This window comes from Diadema setosum, chromosome 7 (genome assembly GCF_964275005.1).
Source record: "Diadema setosum chromosome 7, eeDiaSeto1, whole genome shotgun sequence".
Classification (NCBI taxonomy): Eukaryota; Metazoa; Echinodermata; class Echinoidea; order Diadematoida; family Diadematidae; genus Diadema; species Diadema setosum.
In genome coordinates this window covers 37,908,393-37,928,194 of record NC_092691.1, presented here as the reverse complement: position 1 = coordinate 37,928,194, position 19,802 = coordinate 37,908,393, and the positions used below count along the sequence as shown (strand labels likewise).

At 38.0% G+C, this 19,802-nt stretch overlaps 1 protein-coding gene across 4 annotated transcripts in view; it reads right to left on the bottom strand.

Moving 5' to 3' along the window:
• Window positions 1-16,778, bottom strand: part of LOC140231322 (tropomyosin-like) — a 54,362-nt gene extending 37,584 nt beyond the window's left edge. For 3 of the 4 annotated variants that reach the window (XM_072311473.1, XM_072311471.1, XM_072311472.1), the window contains exons 1-2: window positions 16,474-16,778; window positions 10,381-10,506 (exon numbers count right to left, since the gene is read on the bottom strand). In XM_072311473.1, the coding sequence (XP_072167574.1) occupies window positions 10,381-10,506; window positions 16,474-16,587 (240 nt within the window). In that variant the 5' untranslated portion in view covers window positions 16,588-16,778. Of the gene's footprint in view, window positions 1-2,553; window positions 2,766-10,380; window positions 10,507-16,473 lie in introns of those variants that run through there. The other variant, XM_072311474.1, reaches the window with a different exon arrangement.
• Between the last annotated feature and the right edge of the window lie 3,024 nt (window positions 16,779-19,802).

Here is a 19,802-nt window from a genome sequence, read left to right as displayed (position 1 = left end):
GCTTGAAATTAATGTAATTTCCACCAGCAGGGATCTCACATACTAGTATGAGAGACTATGCAGATGGTACTATAAAAAAAAAAAAAATAACAATATTAACAAAATGAAATAAAAGATTAACAAAATTTTAAACATAACAATCATTACACAAAGGTCTGCGTAATACTAAAAACAGGGAAAATATTCCAGACAAATTAGGCTATGAATACCTTTACAGGTATATCAAATATTGTACAGTGCAATCATCTTCACAGCACAAACTGTTTGTGAGCAAGGTACATAATATAGCTTGTACACAGTATGTACAGAATTGTAAGGTTGGCAAAAGTGGATGTTATGAAAGTACCGTACGCTTTCACTTTTATGTAGTATGAAAAACTACCACAGAGTTATCTTCTCTTTGATCCCCTATGCACTACTGTACAATACTGATCACATGTGCTAAAATTACAAAGCTGATCAATATTTTTAACTTTTTAATGAGAATATCCATGAACCTGGTTTTATATAATGCATGGTCTAATCTCGTGTTTAGGTACCGATTCATTGGAAACTTCCTAAATAAATTTCTGAGGAGTCTGTGGATAGCCTTACATTAGACAATGAAATTAGGAACAGGCATGCACATTTTGCGTAGCAGATTTGATAATAGTACCATACCATGCAGCCCCTAAAGGCATCAAAATAATGATTACAGGAATTGACATTCATTACAAACTTGATAACATGTGATTTATACATATAACATGGTAACTCACAATTGCAATTACTAACTTCAGATGATACGACCTTTTTTGGATACTATCATGGAATAAGTTACTGTATACGCTGTTATTTTTGCGTACATATATTTTCGCGAATGAGGTCATAGATATTTTCGCGAGATGTTGTTTTCGCAAACTTATGCCGATGCTAATATAAATGCACTATTGCCCAAGCATAAGGAGACATTTTCACGTGTTAAATTCGCCATCCAACTGCGATTCGCGAAATTCACGAAAATTAAACCCTCGCAAAAATAACAGCTTAATACAGTACCTCAATCCACTAACCAGTAGACAAAATATTCTTTGTCTCGTCTGCCATGTTTGACAGTTCAAAATACCTCTTACTTTACACCAAGCAAGCCTACAAAGAAAAGTAGAAATACAGGATCCTTGTGAAATCTGTTATGCTTGAACAAATTAGGATTAACAGTGCTAATATAGAACCTAGATGACTTGCAATCAAGACACTGTGATGGTTTACCAGTATTGCAACATCTGCATCAAATTTGTTTTTAGAGCATGTCATGACCAACATTATATGCAATTTGCAAGCTTCTGGCTCTGAATTCTAATGTTACTCCTATTCAATTGTACTAACGAAGGTATGTGCAGTATCTAAGGGTTAAGTCGGCCTAGCAGGTAAACTCGGCCACTAGCGCCCTCATTACAAGTGGCCAATTTACCTGCTAGGCTAAGTTAACTATGGTATACCTTAATTGATAACTATTCTAGGCCTACACTCATTTGGCTGGCCTGCCATTACATTATTTCATAATGCTCACTAATTTTCACAGTAAATAAAGGTCTACAACTGTTAGAGCAAATGACATAAAATAATTTTCTAGACAGTCTATAGACCCCTATTTCCAAAAATGGGTTGTTACACTTTTGGCTACATAAATAGACTAGAACCTCACGTTAGATCTATATTGGTTAGACTGAGTTTTAACATAGTGTCTATTTATTCATAATTCAACTTTGTTGAAGTTTCTGGCTGCTAGTATATTCTAATGAGATGTAACAACAGATGGGCAACATGTATTGCATTTGTCTGTTAATGATTTATTTTTGAAGAAGTCACAATTAATCTCCAACAATGCAACATTCAAACATCTTTAGTTAACTTAGATCTAGCACTTCTACAAAAAAAGCCACAGGGGTACTTCCTAGCAAGAATTTGTCAATGCAACTGTGATCTGTGATCCAGCGAGTTAGGCAGTTAGTGAGATGAGAACAAGGGCAGGAATTGCCTACAATCATATCACCTCTCCCGATCATTTAGTTATAGGCCTAACGGTTACACCTGTAGACGGTCTAAATGGTAGCATTAAACAAGTTACACCTTCCCTTGGGCTCTGTCTGGTGCTTGCACTTGCTTGCCTTCAGCAGACCATGCATTCATCATGTTCATCTCATGTTCTAACTATTTTCTAGTTTCACTTTATGACCAGCAATGGGTGGATCTCGAGTTCCCAATGAAACTTCGTTCAACACAAATGTTCTCTAATATGTCATCATCGTTTCCTCAACTTTATAAGGTTGGGTTACAGCTGGTGAACACGGCCACGGGCAATTGCTATGCTACATCTCATCATTTGTAGTCCATCAAACACACATGCACGCATACTACACAGATGTACTAGCATTCATTTCCACTATCACACGAACCGACTACCGGTATACGGTACGCAGTGCAGGCGTTGGCGCTTGGCCCATCCCACACACAAGACACTTGCATGTGTGTTGTACGCCAAATTTATGCGGTGTATGGCTTCACTATACCTACCGCTTCGGATCGTTCTCGTTCCTCAGTAAGCTTCTTTTCTAATGACAATTTGAGTTCCGTAGCCTCGTCCAACGAGATCCTAAGGGCGGACACCTTCTTCCTTATCTGATCCATTTCGATCTGCAGCGATTCTCTTCCTTCTCCTAGAAAATATATCCGAATTACGTTCTTTCAGCGTAATTTCGGAAACCACTTGTAGTATGCACACTTCTCAATTCGCAGGGTCAAAAGCGCTTCGCATCCCGCATCGCGCACGCACGCAATCTACACACACACGCACAGAGACTGTAGGGGCTCGTTACTCGATAATAATCGATTCCTTGATCGATACCTGTCTTGAAGTGCTTAGACATTTAATTTCAGGCTCTTCTTGGAGATTTTCTGCTGCCTAAACAAATGATTTCAAAGCATTAAAGTATGTTTAACCTACATTTATTTTATGAAGTTTCATACAATTCATTAGATTTCAGATTTCAAATGACCATGGAGTATCGGAGCGATATGAAGTTCATACCCAAGACAGAGAGAAGTGTGCCCTCTTCCGTCCTCTTTGTTTTGTGCTGTTACGTCTTTACTAATTACTCCCTACGGGAGATCGCCAACATCATACCCATGGCCTGGCACACACTGAGAATTCCTGTGAGACTCCCAAGCACTCATTTTGAACAGATATTCCTTATGGTGTATATTATCATAATCATTAGTCATTGGGAACACTTGTTCGTCTTCGATTTGTTGACATCTTATCTCCCATTACTTTGCGGTTATCATTCAATAAAACGTCTATAAACGACAAGCGTAACAGAATACAGTTTGGCAATATTAGATAAAAAGTTCAAATTTTTCTGGAAAATGAACGAAGTAATGACGTACTCAAAGTCATTTGATGAGAAAAACTTTGGGAAAGCTAGACCTTATGGAAAGTATCAAAGTTTACATTTTGCATCAGGTCATAAAAATAGCATGTTGTTTACTTTGCGCATTTGACAACAATTTTGAATTTGTTTACCGTGTCATTTGAAGACGACAACTCATTCACTTGAGGCTTCAAATAACATATTTTCCCAAAATTTTAAATTGCAAGACATTTTCTTTTCGACTCTGCTCAAATTATATCCAGTACTCTCTCATTGGTCTCTGAAATATTATCATTTAAATATAATCAAAAGAAATGTCATGGTGATATGATGCAAGTGACGTCACAGCCACGTGATCGGAACGCAAGTTTCGAGTTGCTCAGTATTAGACGATTTCGGAATTTTGCTAATCGTTATCAATTTTGTATCGTGCTTTTTTTTTTTCAATTTCAATCTGTGCCATGTCAATAATGGCTGTGTTTACTTCATTGTGTCTATGATGCGGTTCGCGTAAGAAATTAAAATCAACGACAAGACATTTTGCCTTAATTTAGTTTCCCCCGTCATTTTCTATTTCTATAGGAAATGCATAATTTAAAACATGTCTTATCTTTCTGACATGTTGCTGCCTCATAATAATTTCTCTGCCGATCGTAATTATGCCCTATCTCATTAAAAAAAAATATATATAATTTTTTGTCTGCTCGTTTGCTTGTAAGATACACAAAGCTGGAGCTCAACTTTGAGAAATGATTGCATATAAGTTACTACAAACTTTGAGGCGTTCATTGTCTTCATATTCGTGTACACACACGAAAACATGAGTGCAAAATATATGGTTTGCACAAGACATCGCTATAGAAATTCAACCATGACATTTATGTTATATCTTTCAGACAATGATGATAAAATCAAAGCTTATTACAGATGTGTATCCGGGATGTGTATACAGGAATCCCACAAGCCTGTTTTTCTGTATGTGCATAGCACACATTCTTTGGCAAGTTTTGATAATAATTCGTTATAATTTTATGTTTACATGACCAAGTAATAAAAAGTTACCAAATTGAATACATTCTGAACAAAATACTGCCCGTTTCTTTGGAAATGAATGTTGGTTTCCAAAACTTTGCCACTGGGATTTGAAGAATGCAAGACAAATGGAAGAAATACGAATATAATGCATTATGCAGGCACTGATCGTAAAGTATGATTGGGTGTACTTGTACGTGCAGCATGTATGCGTGGAAAGATAAAAAGGGGCATATTCTAGGCACTTGTAGGCCCCTATAGACGTGTAAGATTTTCCTTTTGGCCGTACATTAATTACTAATTACAATTAAAAAGAGTATTAATGGAAAGAGTTTAAACTAAAACAATTTTTGATAGATTTCAAACAATGCACATTGGACATGCAATTATTTATGGTGTATATTTTATTACTTGATAGCAATTCCAGCAGGAGTATTATGATTTTTTCTGAGATAGACGCTCCTTTTGGACGACAAAGATCTTGTAGATGTTAAAGAAGAATGAATCAAGTCACGACGCACGATTTACAACTAAATAAAATGCAAGGAGAATGGAGGAAATACGATAATGCGTTAGGTGTGCATGGTTGTACTTGTACGTACGTGCCCCGTGTGTGCGTATGAAGAGAGAAAAAAAATGGGGACATCAATGCACGTGTAGATGTGTAAGAATTTCATTTTGGCTGTAATTAAGATACAGTAACATTACTGCATGCACTTGCAGAGTATTAGTGGAAAGGGTGTTGCAAAATTAATCGCTGCCCTTCAATGTGTCTATTGAAGTGGGTATTTTTTTTTTTTATTAGAAGGCGATATAAAACAAAGTTGCTTTGCCATTTCATTTTCGGACAATTTTGATGGAAAGATATATCAACCTGCTGATAAGATCCTTTGCATCCATTCAAGTAGGAAATTACGCCAGTGTATGATAGTCATTTTCCATCATAACTGGCTAGTAGCTTTGTAGCTTGTATTACATTATTGTATTGAGTTAATGCTTCCTCTCTTTCTTTCTCTTTTTTTTCGTGTGTGTTTAACTTGAAGGAGACCTCCGGATGATTTTCAGACTTTTAGGTTTAAACAACTATGAATTAGTTATGCTGAGTACAGAGTTCCAGAATATATAGTGATTGGGATGAGGAATAAGAATGTTTTCCAAATTTACAATGAACAAGGATGATGACATGGCAGCCTCACCATAAGAATGCATGAGTTGGGGCTTAAGGAAGCAGAACAAAAGAAGTTGACATGCATAGATTCTATACACAGGTGAACTTGTCAAGCAAATGGTATTGAAATGGAATTACACTGCTATACATTGCTGAAACAATGTATGTGAGGCTACCATATGTCATCGACTCTGTTTTTACTGCGTTTACGATTTTCAGAGTATTGGTTTGTCTGCTCAAGGACAATATTCCAAAATATCTATACACGGATCTGTCGATTTATGTACTACATGATGTGAAATTATATGAAAATCGTCTGGAATGCCTCTTTAAAAAAAAAAAGTGTGTGTACCTGTGTTCGGAAAGGAACAGACTGACAAGGCCAATATACATATAACACACACACACATATATATATATATATATATATATATATATATATATATATATATATATATATATATATTATATATATATGTGTGTGTATATATATATATATATATATATATATACATATATATATATATGTATATATTCTTTAAATGATGCACATGAACATTCAATAAATAATTATGGTGTATAGTACAATCTGTTTCTAATTATCACGTCCAGCTAGGAAATCATCGTATACAGTAAGTTTCTGAAATAGGTGGGCGCCTTGGATGACAATTACATAAATCTTGTAGATGTTAATGAAGAATGAACGAAATAACGATGCATGATTTACGCCTATGGAGGTTATTTCACAACACTCTGAAAGGTCTAAAGAAGATCATGGAGCAACAAAGTAAGACTATCGAATGAGTGTGCCTCATTGGAATGTCAAATAAGCATAAACGTGAAAGCTGTCCGTCTGCAAATAATGATGCACTTTTGCTTATGTTGCGCGGCCTATCACAGCATGAGGGTGCGTGCGTGCGTGTGTGTGCACGTACGCGCAAAGCATTTAATGGCGAAGAGCCACAAAATATCTATGTCAAAATGCCAAAGAGATCTGAGAGCGCGCACGGAGAGTTCAAGTGGTTACCGAGGTATCGATGCTGTAAGGAACTCATCGTGACTGTCACGTTTCCACTTGACACAAAGATAATCCAGAGATGAATTGAAGACACCGTTGCAATTATCTGTGGTCGTTAATCCGTACGCCTACAGGAAGGCTTGAATCCAGCACATGTAGAAGTGGTAGAAGTCATGAACACAAGAGAACTATCGTCGAAAGTCATCCCGCGCGTGTCACTGTTCGGCGGAGGGAGTGCACTCACTCGAGCGCACAGCCTGACATTCCAGGCATGTCATTCCATATACGGCGGTGTGACGTAGGATCTGGGTGTGCCGAGCTGGCTGAACGATAATCGGTGCAGGTATCGGTTGCTGTCCCAGTTCAGAGGGTCCGGAGACGTTGTGCGTCCTAACCCGACGTCTTAGGAGGGTATCCAAGCGGAACGGTGCTTACAATCCCATTATTTACAGGAAATAATTGTAAGGTGAATCCTCGGCTTGGATTGTCTTGGGTCATCACGAGTCCACTGTTTGTCTGAACTCATGAATAAGTCATCAAAACAACCAACAGCTATCATTACCTTGTTCCATCACGTGAAATGAAAAGACGAGCAAGCCGTAGCTGAGGTAGCATTTCAATTGCGAGTCCATTATCGTAACTCACATACTACTATAGTAATTGGTCAACATCATGGTGTATTGTCTTCAGGTAGTAAATGCAATATAAGTACAAACCACTCAGCCTTAATTCCATAGATGACGTATCCATTTTTAAATTTGAACGATAAATACTTTTAACAACATGATATTGCTTCGAGGAACATACTATGCATGACCTTTTTCAGTCTCAACCACAGTAAGTTAGCAAGCAGAGAATAAAAGATATATACATCCAGTGTTATATGATTATAGATCATCAATGTTCAGACCCTATATAGACGCGAAAACGAATCTTTTCACAGAAGTAATGACAATGAAATTGATTACGATAATGATACTGACTACAACAATGACGACAATAATTGATCATCTAGACATCGAAAATAACGAAATTATTTTCTCGAAAGAAGTTCCAGTTTGCATGGATTATCAAACTTTTTTTCTAGAAATTGATTTCCTTATCCTTTTCTATTTTTAGACGATATATTATCATTATCATTGTGTTGTGTTGCATTTTGTTGTATTGCGTTGTGTTGTGTTGTGTTGTGTTGTGTTGTGTTATGTTATGTTGTGTTGTGTTGTGTTGTGATGTGTTGTGTTGTGTTGTGTTGTGTTGAGATGTGTTGTGTTGTGTTGTGTTGTGTTGTGTTGTGTTGTGTTGTGTTGTGTTGTGTTGTGTTGTGTTGTGTTGTGTTGTGTTGTGTTGTGTTGTGTTGTGTTGTGTTGTGTTGTGTTAACTAATAGCTTGACATCTTCTTGCTAATCACTCACCAGAAACTTTTGTTTCTCCTTCTGGGATACTTATTACTCGACATCAACAGTATAATATTCATCAAAAGACAAAATACATTGTAATATGTCTAACCAGGCACTTTGAAAAACAGGCCATGACCTGTCGTGACTCAGAACATCATAACCATTCACCAGTGACTTGATACTTATTTAAGCATGTATACAACAGTAGGGGACTGGCAAGGTGTGACGACATCGCACCATCTCGTCTAATTTGCATTAAAAAAAAATATGATAAAAATAAGAAAATAATTGAATTGAATTGAATTGAATTGAATTGAATTGAATTGAATTGAATTGAATTGAACTGAATTGAATTGAATTGAATTGAATTGAATTGAATTGAATTACTGAAACTGCACTGGTCTTAATGTGGTAGGGGCCGATATTACTAATAGGCAAAAACATACAAAACTTAGAAAATTCCACATTTTTATCATGTCTTTACTAAAGTTGTATGAAACTTCTATCTTTCTGTTTTAATCATAAGTGTGTGTGTGTGTGTATGCATATATCATTTTATATCTATATTTCTCAATCTATTTGTATTATTATAAAGAAAACAGCTCTGAGAAAGATGGACTGAATGACATGCTTTAGAGGGCGACCGAGACAGACTGAGACAGATATACAGACGGCCCATGAAAAATAAGTCACCGGACAGCTATTTCATTTCAAGGAATGGGAAATGTGAATTTGAAATGAATCAGGCATTTGTTATTCGACATCATAGTGACATTTAGTGTATACTATTAAGTGTACTACAAGTCTTTCTGCGGGTAAATTCCTTATCTGCCGCAAGTGAACCGCAACAGAACGAAAAAGGGTGTTCAGTCCGTGACCACAAACGCATGCACAACCGGATGTCATCGCTAACAATGACAGGTGACATTTCCGATTTTAATGGGTCACAATGCGCTCATTATTACATGACAACCTTCGTGCTTTGTTACCCTTGTTGATCTAATAGTGACAATAGATGACTAAAATGAAAGGAATCACCCCAACAGGGAGGCGAATTAAAACAAAATTCAGTAACACCGCTAACGTCGATTTTTGGACACGGAACATGCTATAATAGCAGCGACTGTTCCGCATCGATCAGCATGTGATTAACTTGTACAGCAGACAGTGGCAGAAAAAAATCCCAACAACAACAACCAGGGGATGGCCTTTGTGGTGATATGTTTGAGATCTGCAATGCGCACCTTGGTCCTTCTCACATGTGTAACCAAGTTGAGTATAGTATAGAAAATCGCGCAACACCCCCTTTAAAAAAGGGGGAAAACTAAAATTGAAAGAAATAAGGAAATAAAAACAAAAAACAAGAAATTAAAGTCTAACGCAAGAATTAAATAAGAAAAAAAAAACTAGTTCGCAGGTATTGCACAGGTGTCCTTTGTAGGAAAACGCATCTTTGTTCACTATACCTTTCATTATGGACTCTTCTCCTCCATTCCAGCTCTATACAAAATTACAAACAGTAACAACACAAACGTACACGCACTTTCACACGCAAATGCACGCTTCCATTACACATACAAAATACACAAACATCCATTCTTTTGAGCCTAAAATGTTCTTAAACAACACATTGCTTCTTCAAGTTCAACCATACCACAACCAGCAGGCAGGGAATGTAAACAACAATGATATCACTATGATTTTGAGACTCTACGTGGTCGCGCGAGAATTCTGAGATCGTATACAGGTTATTATCCCCAAGGACAACGGCTAATTAAATACTGGTTAGTTAAAGGGTTAGATTAAAGATTAGAGTTAGGGTTAGGTTTAGGGATAGAGTTTGGTTTAGGGTTTAAGATTAGGTTCAGGATCAGGCTCAGGGTTAAAGGGATAGTACAGTTTCGGTTGAGATGAGAATTTGGGCTTTTAAAGTTTTGCAAGATACCAGAAAACACTTATGATATAGCACAGAGCATACCATTTTAAGAGCATTTCAAAGTTTATTTGATGAAAATTGGGTTTGGAATTACTGAAACATCCAAAAACAAAATAAAACAAAGCGATCGTTCCAAAGTGTGGGTCCCACACTTTATTAGAATCGCTCTTTTTGGATATCTCAGCCATTTCAAAACCAATTTTTATCAAATAAATGTTGAATTCCTCATAGAATTGCATGCTCTTTCATATTTCGTATGAGATTTCTTATTATCTCACCTAAAAATGTTAGAAACCTGAAATTAGGTCTCAACCAGTACTGTACAGTCCCTTTAAGGGTTAAGGGAAGGGTCTGGGGTAATTGTCCAGGGGGTAATTGCCCTATATAGACCCCTAAAAGACAGTGGAGAGAGTACTCACCACGCTCTGTGCCTTGGTTGCTTCATCGAGCGCAGACTTGGTCTCCGTCAGCTTGTCGGTGGCCGTGTCGAGCTCGAGTTCGAGCTGCTTGATTCGGTCATCCCTCTCCTTGATGGTGTCGCCCAGCTGTTTGTGTAGAACGAAAATTGGGAAAAGGAAAAAGAAGTCAATATGATGTCGTTCAAACAACAGTTACTTCTATAGTATCATGGAAATTCAAGTCTTACATTGTTAATTACTGGTTCAGATCTCGTTTTTTTTTTCCGCTAAACATCTTTTAAGGGAATTTCCCCTTTGTACCGTTTGAGGCGGGATCAAAACACTCGTAACCTTCTGATATTTCTTAACTTTGACTATATCACCAAAATATGAGAAATACGACGACTATTGGAGGGCGGAAAGAGCACACGTTCACACAGCCACTTGGGTTCCGTCAAGCTCGTATAAAATCGCAATGCGCAGGCGCAGCTTAAAGAGTTTGCGTTGTGAGTACATCACAGTCATCTTCATGGTTATTAAAGTTGTGGATTTTTCTAAAATATTTGACTACAAACAAAAAATAAAACTTGATGGTTCACTAAACAGGAGGAAAAATAGCACTCGGTCAACAAATCCAGACTGCCAACCACCAAATGACTTCTGAATGTAACAACAAAATAAAATGAAAATTAACGAAGTTTACTCAAGACAAAATTAATCTTGAATGGAACTCCAAAAAATAGATCATGAAGGTGTATTATTACCTTATAACAGCAGTAAGATTCAACATTACGTGCAAAATGGAAACTGTTGAAGTAGCTTGCTAACAAATAAGAAGAGAGTGTACATTTCTGTTGTGACCACAGACAACAATAATTGAGATGATTTTCTATGGACAGTGTTAATTTGCTACTTATAAACGATAATTATCATACTTGTTGAATACGGAAAGAGTGAGGGAAAGCGAGAGAAACACATACATAATGCATTATTTGTTTTGCTCTCTGTTTAATTCCACCATCTCATTCTGACGTATAGAAATCCTGACCTTGATTTCAAAGTGTACCACGCGGGTTTTTCTGCTTGTTTGTTTGTTTGTTTGTTTGTTTGTTTGTTTGTTGGACCGCAAAGGATGACTTTTCATAATGGAATGTTTTCAGAATGTATACCGAGACTCATGGATGGTTGAGGCGTCTGATTTTTTTTCTCTCGCTCTTGGCAATGATACTTTTTTTTTTTCTTATCTGTCATTTCTTTTATAACGGGATCTTTTTTCTGGGATTTAAAGTTCATATACCCAAAATTTGAAGATTGTTTTGGCTAAGGCAGTAATCATTAATCATGCACTTGGCTCTCAATAGACCAGGGTTACGTGCAGACACCATGCACATGGCGGATATACAGTTAGATCTCCGGCTATAATCTGGATTTCATCGGGTTTTGGCGATAAGTCGGCAGTATTTGCAGTAAATCTTGCAGATAAATGTTGAAATTATATGGGCAGATGGTCTCAGCTTTCATCCTGTTTTCCTCAAAATGTGTTGGATGCAATCTCATTTCAGTCCCACTTTCCCGCGGAAATCCTCCGTGACGGCATGATGAATTATACATGCATGCGATTGGCAATGTTTTAGATGCAGACCTCATCATTGTTGTGTGAGGATTATGATAGTAAGTGATGCGTGTGCTTGTCTGCGATTCCTTCTGATGTGCTGTCAACGTTGCGATGATAGATCTGATAACATAGGTTCATACTGTTACGTCATGCAGGGTGATGATAATTGTTTTGCCTCATTTTGAGCATACTGCGCTCTTGCTGTGGCCATTTAATGTAATTATGATACATGGTATTATGTTAGAGAGGAATAAAGAAGGGGGCGGTATTCCCCTTTCCCAAGGGGGAAATATTCAAAGTATACCAAAAGTATATGGAAACAAACATGCATACAGACAGACAGACAGACAAACAGACAAGCAAACAGACCATTAGAACGCCTTCTTCGGATAATCTTCTGCAAAGCTCTATTGTTGCAATATCTGGTTCAGGATCATTTCCTTCCGTCAATACACAAAGATTATATCCTAATCAACCAAATTTCGTGAATTTTGGCCTTTTAAGCTCACCACTGCTCAAAATATGTTGTGACTCTTTCAACAGAAAAAAAAATATTCTTTTGACATTGACTTGAAAATTAGGCCTAAATGTCCTCCTTTTTTTCCTTTGTTCCATCCATGATATAACTTTTTGAAAGATAGTGGAACATCTATTCTGATTTCTATCACAGGAGTAAGTCTTCGAGAGCTGACCCTGCGCGAGTACTATTATACAGACCATTGTCAAGGTAACAAAATATCCAACCTCCCTGTGGTTTTCAATGGTCTCGCGATTCAAGCAGCCTTACGACAACTATGTAGAATGCGTAGAGTCGTTATCTAATTCTGACAACTAATGAGCTGTTTTGATTGGGAAGGAAAGTGAAAGCTACCGACACTTCGTAACCATAAAAGTGACTTTATGCGTGACAGATCGGTCGTCTGGTTCCTTGAAAGTTCGAAAATGTGGTTGGAATGATTGGGATTAATTCTGCTGCCATGGGAATTCGAATAATGGTGTCAAGAATGTAAGCTTTTAGGCCGCGAAAATGTATTGAGTGACAGATGCAGTCATCGCGTAAATCCTAATAACAATACAGCATATCTCTCTAGCAATGGTCACTTATAATGCAGGGTGCTACATAACTGTTTTTTAAACCACCGTGCCCGGTCGGGCAAGCAGATTGTCAAATTTGCTGCAAAACACTTGCCCAAATAGTAATTTTTCTTGCCCGAAAAGAAAGTCTAAGATATAAGGAAGTAATATAGAAAATCATGTGTAAGTCACGGGCTTGATAAAAGACAATCATTTGAATAAACAGCACATATTGATTCTCAAAACAATGGAGTAACAAACTTGGTCCGATCAAGTGTTGTTGTTGCATTGCATTGCTTCATGTAAGTTTTGGAAAGTTGCTGAAATGAAATATGAAGTGTCTTGCATCACTAAGGAGTCATTGTCTTGGCCTTCTGTATCGTAGACTTTGTGGGTTTCTTCCTCTCAACCTTTGCGTTTTGGATCGATTTTTTATGAAGCGGAAGAAGAATATGTTACAGTGAGGCAAAACACGACATATTTATTGAGGTTTACAAAGTGATTTTGCAAGAAAATGATTAATGCCAGATGATGCTATGAACATTGCAGGTTGAAGAGACTAAATAGGGACAGACGTGACAACCTCGCCAGCCGGAAGGAGGGGCACTGTGGTACAGTTGGTGGTCTGGCTCTCAAGTCGCGACGGAATGTAATCATATCACTTGGTTCGCCATAATTAAATGTCATTTCATCTTCAGATTTCCTTTCCTTTCAGCCACTCGTCTGCTTTATAAATCCCACCGGATCACAGACAGACGTGACATGCATCGGCAAGAAAAAAAAAATGTGAGATTATAACAACACAATACCACATATCGAGTGCGATGGGGCAAGAACTTGTGGAAACAGGAATTTCATTCGCAGCGGATCGACCTCAGGAGCAAGACCAAAAAAAAAAAAAAAGGAATGCTTAAAAACTTCAGGGGATATCGAACTTCGGTGGAATGTAGAAGAAAAAGACGTCAGAGCAGGAATGGCATGTCTGAAGACAGTTCTCGAGGGTAGGAGAAAAAATGGGGGGGGGGAGAGAAAACTGGCAAAATCAAGGTGCCAAGGCAATCATTTTGATAGGAAGAAAAGAGAAATATGTATTTGTGGGTGGGTTTTTTCTTTTCCCGTCGGAAAAATATCGGCATACCTCCACGAAGAAGGAAAAATAATATGGCCCTTTGTCGGAGAGAAATCGGCATTCTTCGGCATTTTTCCTCCGTTTCCTGTCAGATAAATGTCGTTGTAAACTTTTTGACAACGAACACCTCAACGCGAGCACCTCAACGCCGGGTGCTGTCCCCAAAGCAAAGTTCTTTTCATTCACTTTATTATCATGTTAACATCTATTGATAAGCACCTAAAGATGAGGTTTGAAAGTTAACCCGTTCAGTACGGGAACCTGCTGGCCTGTGTATTAAGTCTATGGGAATTTCAGAATTCAGTATGGAACGGGCTGAGGACAACAGCTTTAGATTTTCGAAAATATATGATCACCTTACTATTTGGATGGATACTTCTATGATTATTTCCATGCATGTCTGTGCTTGATAAATGGTAATCTAGTGTACGATTATATTAAGGTGTGGACATCAGATGACTGAAAAAAAAAAAGTACATCAGCTGCAGAGAGATGCCAGAATCTAAAGATGAGAGAGAGAGAGAGAGATGAGTGACGTCATCAGCAGACAGTGAATCATTGGATATGATTGACTGTACTGTACTATCTGTGTAGCTGTTGCAACTATTAATGTGCTGCCCGCCTGTGGTCAAAGTTATGATTTCTACAAGGACAATCCCATGCATTGTCCTTCCTATTTTCTGTGTATTTTATAAGTTTTTGTATACCAAGACTGATAAATTGTTAACATACAACTCAGTACACTCGATAGTCTATACGAGGCAGAGGCTGCTGTACATACACTGCAGTATGGAACCGTAGACCGATGGTGTTAAAAGGGCAAGGAATGTGGAATGCACGTGTGGAATGCGAAAGCGGAGCTGACCATGCGCAGTACACGTCGATCAGTGCGAGCGTGACGGACGGCGCTTGTGCACTGTCCTCCTGTAGGGGTCGCTGTGTATGTGTTGCCACCCCGTCCGAGTTATCGTGCTGAAAGTTGGAAATGTGTGGTATGAGAGTTTCTTCGGCCATCGCGCTTTATTTCGACAGGAGATATACGGAATAGACAATTAAAAAAAGCTAGTCTTGATAAAACTTGCCAAAGAAATAAATTAATGACGCTTCTCCGAAAAGCAAACAAGAGGATGAGCGACGCGAAATACCGCTATCTAAACTCGAAAGTATTGCATGCGTAAAAGTAGTCTCCTCAGATTGTGAGATTATAAGCGTCCAGTCGTTTTGATTTCCGCTTCTTGCAGAGTTCGCCACCTCTGTGCTGTTGATATATCGTCCAGGGGCACCGAGGTAAAGGCGGTGGCCATTTTGAGCTCAGGTTCATGACTGAGTACTGGTGATTCAATGTCACCCTCTGCTGTTGCTCCCATACTCGTGACGTACCAGACGACTGTGCAAAATCACTGCTTAGATCCAGTTTGAGAGCTAGTTACACAGCTTCCACCGATAAATTCCCCGAGATTAGGTACTGTGTGCAGTACAGACGGTAGAAATACGTCAACCGAACAGTTGCCAGTAGTTACGCTGTGAGCCACCGATGTGAGGTTCTGTTCTTCTTCTTTTCTTTTTTTTTTTTCTTCATCAGCCTGTCCTCTGTCTTTTCGTCGTTCAGAGGTTGATGGCCGCCACGTACTGGCACGCATAAACTGTTCAGTAAAACCCATCTCCGATGAGCCACCCACATGAACATTTATTGGATGTGAGATATTCAAGTTAGAGACATATAAACGAGTTTATCATACCATTTAAATGTTATTATCAGCAATAAAGCAAAAAGACCATTATAAGTAAGGAGATCCAGATATAGTCCCTATCATTTTGTCGTTGTTGTTTAATCGTCGTCGAGTAAGTGCAATCATTGGTTGGATTGATGGGCAACCAAACGCAATTCTTTCAAGTTTAGTATTCATTTCCCCAATATGGATATTTATCCCATGTATATAAGCTTCGACAAATCCGTCGATCAAACGATGACACTGCATTAGGTATGTCAATAAAAAAAAAAGATAATAATAATATGTGCCCGAAATTCAAAGACGTTTCAACTTCAGTCCATTCGTTTACAAGATATGACAACATGCTACTGTGCGCATGTGCGCATTACATTAAAAAAAAACCCATAATGATAATGATGTACACTTTCGATACGCCACTGGATCTTGCTTTTACAATGTCATTCCTAGGACTGTAATAATGAATGCGCTTGACTATTGGTATGTTTCTGAGGTCTCTCCAAAATGATAAGCATCATTTTTTTTTTTTCATGATGCAGTATTTGGTAAAATTGGAAACATCTTACCTGCTCCTCGCGCTCTTTGCTGGCTCTCAACTCATTCTCCGCTACCTCCTTGGCATCCAAGGCTACTTCCTTCTCGGACTTGAGAGCCAACATCTTCTTCTTGATGGTATCCATAGTGTTGGATGGGGTGTTACCACGTCTGACGCAAGAAACGAAAAGAGCAAGCAAACAGGAGCACGTCCAAAGACTGCGAAGTTACAACGTCCGATCCAAGCTTGAAAGAGCCAGGGAACAGACCTTTTCGCTCGGTGGGAATGTGGAGAGGGCTAACCGGCCAAGTGAGGCAGACTCCCTGTAAGATGCCTTTCAGTATACAGTCAGAATTACTCAGTTTTATTTTTTAGACTCGCAGCGCAACAGACGGACAGTTCGTGCGCACGTAGCAGCATAGGGAGCGCGCGCTCATAAACCCTGAAAAGTAGGAAGAAGTTTGTCGAAAAACCTTAACTGGGAAGGGTGGAAAGACCACGTGACGCACTCTCAACCAATCACACGACGGTTTACAAAGCGGAATTCTGGATGTGGTATTTAGAGGATGACGTGCGGGTCCTCGGAGTTCGTGTGGTTAAGGAATAGGCGGCGAGAGATGTAGCTGTTATCCCGGAGCTGTGCGACGTCGTGTATGCTCGCGGATGTCGTGCATGACACTTGGCCCGGGCTCCCGACCTGCCTTATTTGGAAGGGACTAGTCTGAAATCGGAAATCTGACAGCCGCCCAAGCAAAATGTCCTTAATTTTCTCCAACATACTCACGCCTGCTGAGATAGACGGGGACATTGTTGCGAAGGAAAATGCAAAACAAGCTGAACTCTACATCTAGATCAAGAAGGATGACTCGAAGGAGAGAAGTAGGAGGATGGGGACCGACAAAAGGTCGTGGATGGGTAACAGAATGGGTGGGGCGGGATGGCGGGAGAGGGGAGGATGACCATACGATGACATGTATCATTACCCCCTCCCTCCTCTCTCTAAGCAGCATCTTCGCAGCATGCCTTGAATGGACCTCGATGAGATGGGGTCAGTTAGACGGTTAGATGACGTCATAATAAATCTGTACCATGGTGTCTTCATATCGGGGTGGCATTAATCAACTAACATGAGGACAAGACTTTTCAAAGAACATTTTAAGACACGGACGTTTTCATATTTCTGCTATATACCAACCAACTCTCTCCGTCATTCCATTATTTGTATTTCATAAAGGCATACAGCATTATGCACAAACAAACGTACAGTGACAGTCTTACCCCCTTTTTACCCTACTGAACTAAAATTCAATTGCTCTTCTGTTTATGTTTCAAAATCATTTTGATTTCAGTTTTATAAAATTTTCATTGTGTTATGCTTCAGTTAGCACAAGAGATGAGCAAATTGAACAAGTTAAAAAATTGTAAAGGTTTGAAATTGCCATTAGATCTACATTTTGGTGTTAAATTTCTGCTTCTTTGTGACCCGATTTCACGCAGTAACTCACAGTAGCATGAACACAAAATGATTACTGCAATAAGTGCTTAATTTTATTAGTTAAACATCGATGTCCTCTCTAATTAAGAATTTGTATAATAATTGAATGTCCTTACAGTTAGCAAGCAGATGTTTGACGTGATGTCAGCCCTTTCATGACTGAATTACCACACAGAAGTCAAATAGAAATTTTATCTAGTTAAATTTACCGCACATTTTCATTCAAAGGCTTTTTAAGCAGGGCTTGCATATTGATTATTTCACATCAGTTATCAGTTTTACTTGCTATAGAGTCAGTGCGGTTTTTTTTTTTCTTGTATATCTTATAAGCATCCCCTTTTCATTTACTGATGAAAATCATGAAATTCAAACAAAGAAAAAGGGTTGTGTTCTTTATAATTACGAACAGTGTTGGTTTCGTGTGAGACGGATTATTCTTAAAGGGAAGATAAACCCTAAAAGCAATGTGGATTGAGTGAAAGCAGCAACATTAGTAGAACGCATCAGTGAAAGTTTGAAGAAAATCGGACAATCTATGCAAAAGTTATGAATTTTTACAGTTTGGGTGTTGGAACCGCTGGATGAGGAGACTACTAGAAGTTATGACGTATGAGTGGACAACAATACAAAGAAAATATAAAGAAAATTCTACAAAAATCCATTTTTCATGAAAATGACAAATTCCGTCAACTTCATACTACTGTATGACATATGTTAAGGGTAGCAATTATTCCCCCTGCTTTCTGAAAGAGGTCAGTCAAGTTCTCTTTCATAATGCTACAAAAATGAATTTTTGTTGAATTTCCGTTATATTTTCTTTATATTGTTGTCCTCTCATACGTCATAACCTCTAGTAGTCTCCTCATCCAGCGGTTCCAACACCAAAACTTTAAAAAATCATAACTTTTGCATCGACTGTCCGATTTTCCTCAAACTTTCACTGATGCGTTCTACTGATGTTGCTGCTTTCACTCAATCCACATTGCTCTTTGGGTTTACCTTCCCTTTAATGAAATTTTAAACGAATTAAATTCATAAGGTTTATGACATTTGCTGCGTTTAAGAAGAAATGTTAATATGTAACACTATGTGAATGCAGATATTACCCAATATGCGTTACATTGACATGATTATCACATAATGGTCAACCTACATTTCAAACAACTATCATTACTGTCACGTTCATCGACACAAAATGAAAAACAAACGCCATTATCTCACCACAGCCAATACCAAAAGCAAGTAGAAAATGACTTTCCTTTTGTTTGTTTAACAGCACTTTTTATTTCTATTAAGGAAACTTTTGAAAGAAAAAAGACAAGAGAAGACAAGAGAGACTTTACCGTGAATTATCACATGACTTTAGGACGTCATAAATAATCAATAACTTAACACCAAATTAATTTCCATTGGCACGATCAAAGCCCCCAAAATTTAATTTACATATAATTTTTTCATCTCTGTGCTCAATGAAGCATTACACACCGCGATTTTGTCAAATTAATTCAGATAAATATCCCAAGAATTCTTCAATTATTGACCAAAGATAGCCATTGAATTTAAGTACATAAGCGTAAAAGGGAGGTGGGTTTCCCAGATTTATAATTGCACACAAACTCACACACACACACACACACACACATATATAAATAAATATATATATATATATATATATATATATATATATACATATTATATAAATGTAATGTATATCAAAATCAAATAACAAAGATAATCGATATGGCGTCTTGAAAGCTGCATGGTTATTCCTTTTCTTTATTTACATTTAGTCTGCAAAATAACGATGATAACAAGAGATTCAATGGTCATATAATTATCATACAATATTTGCAGCGAAATCTCGC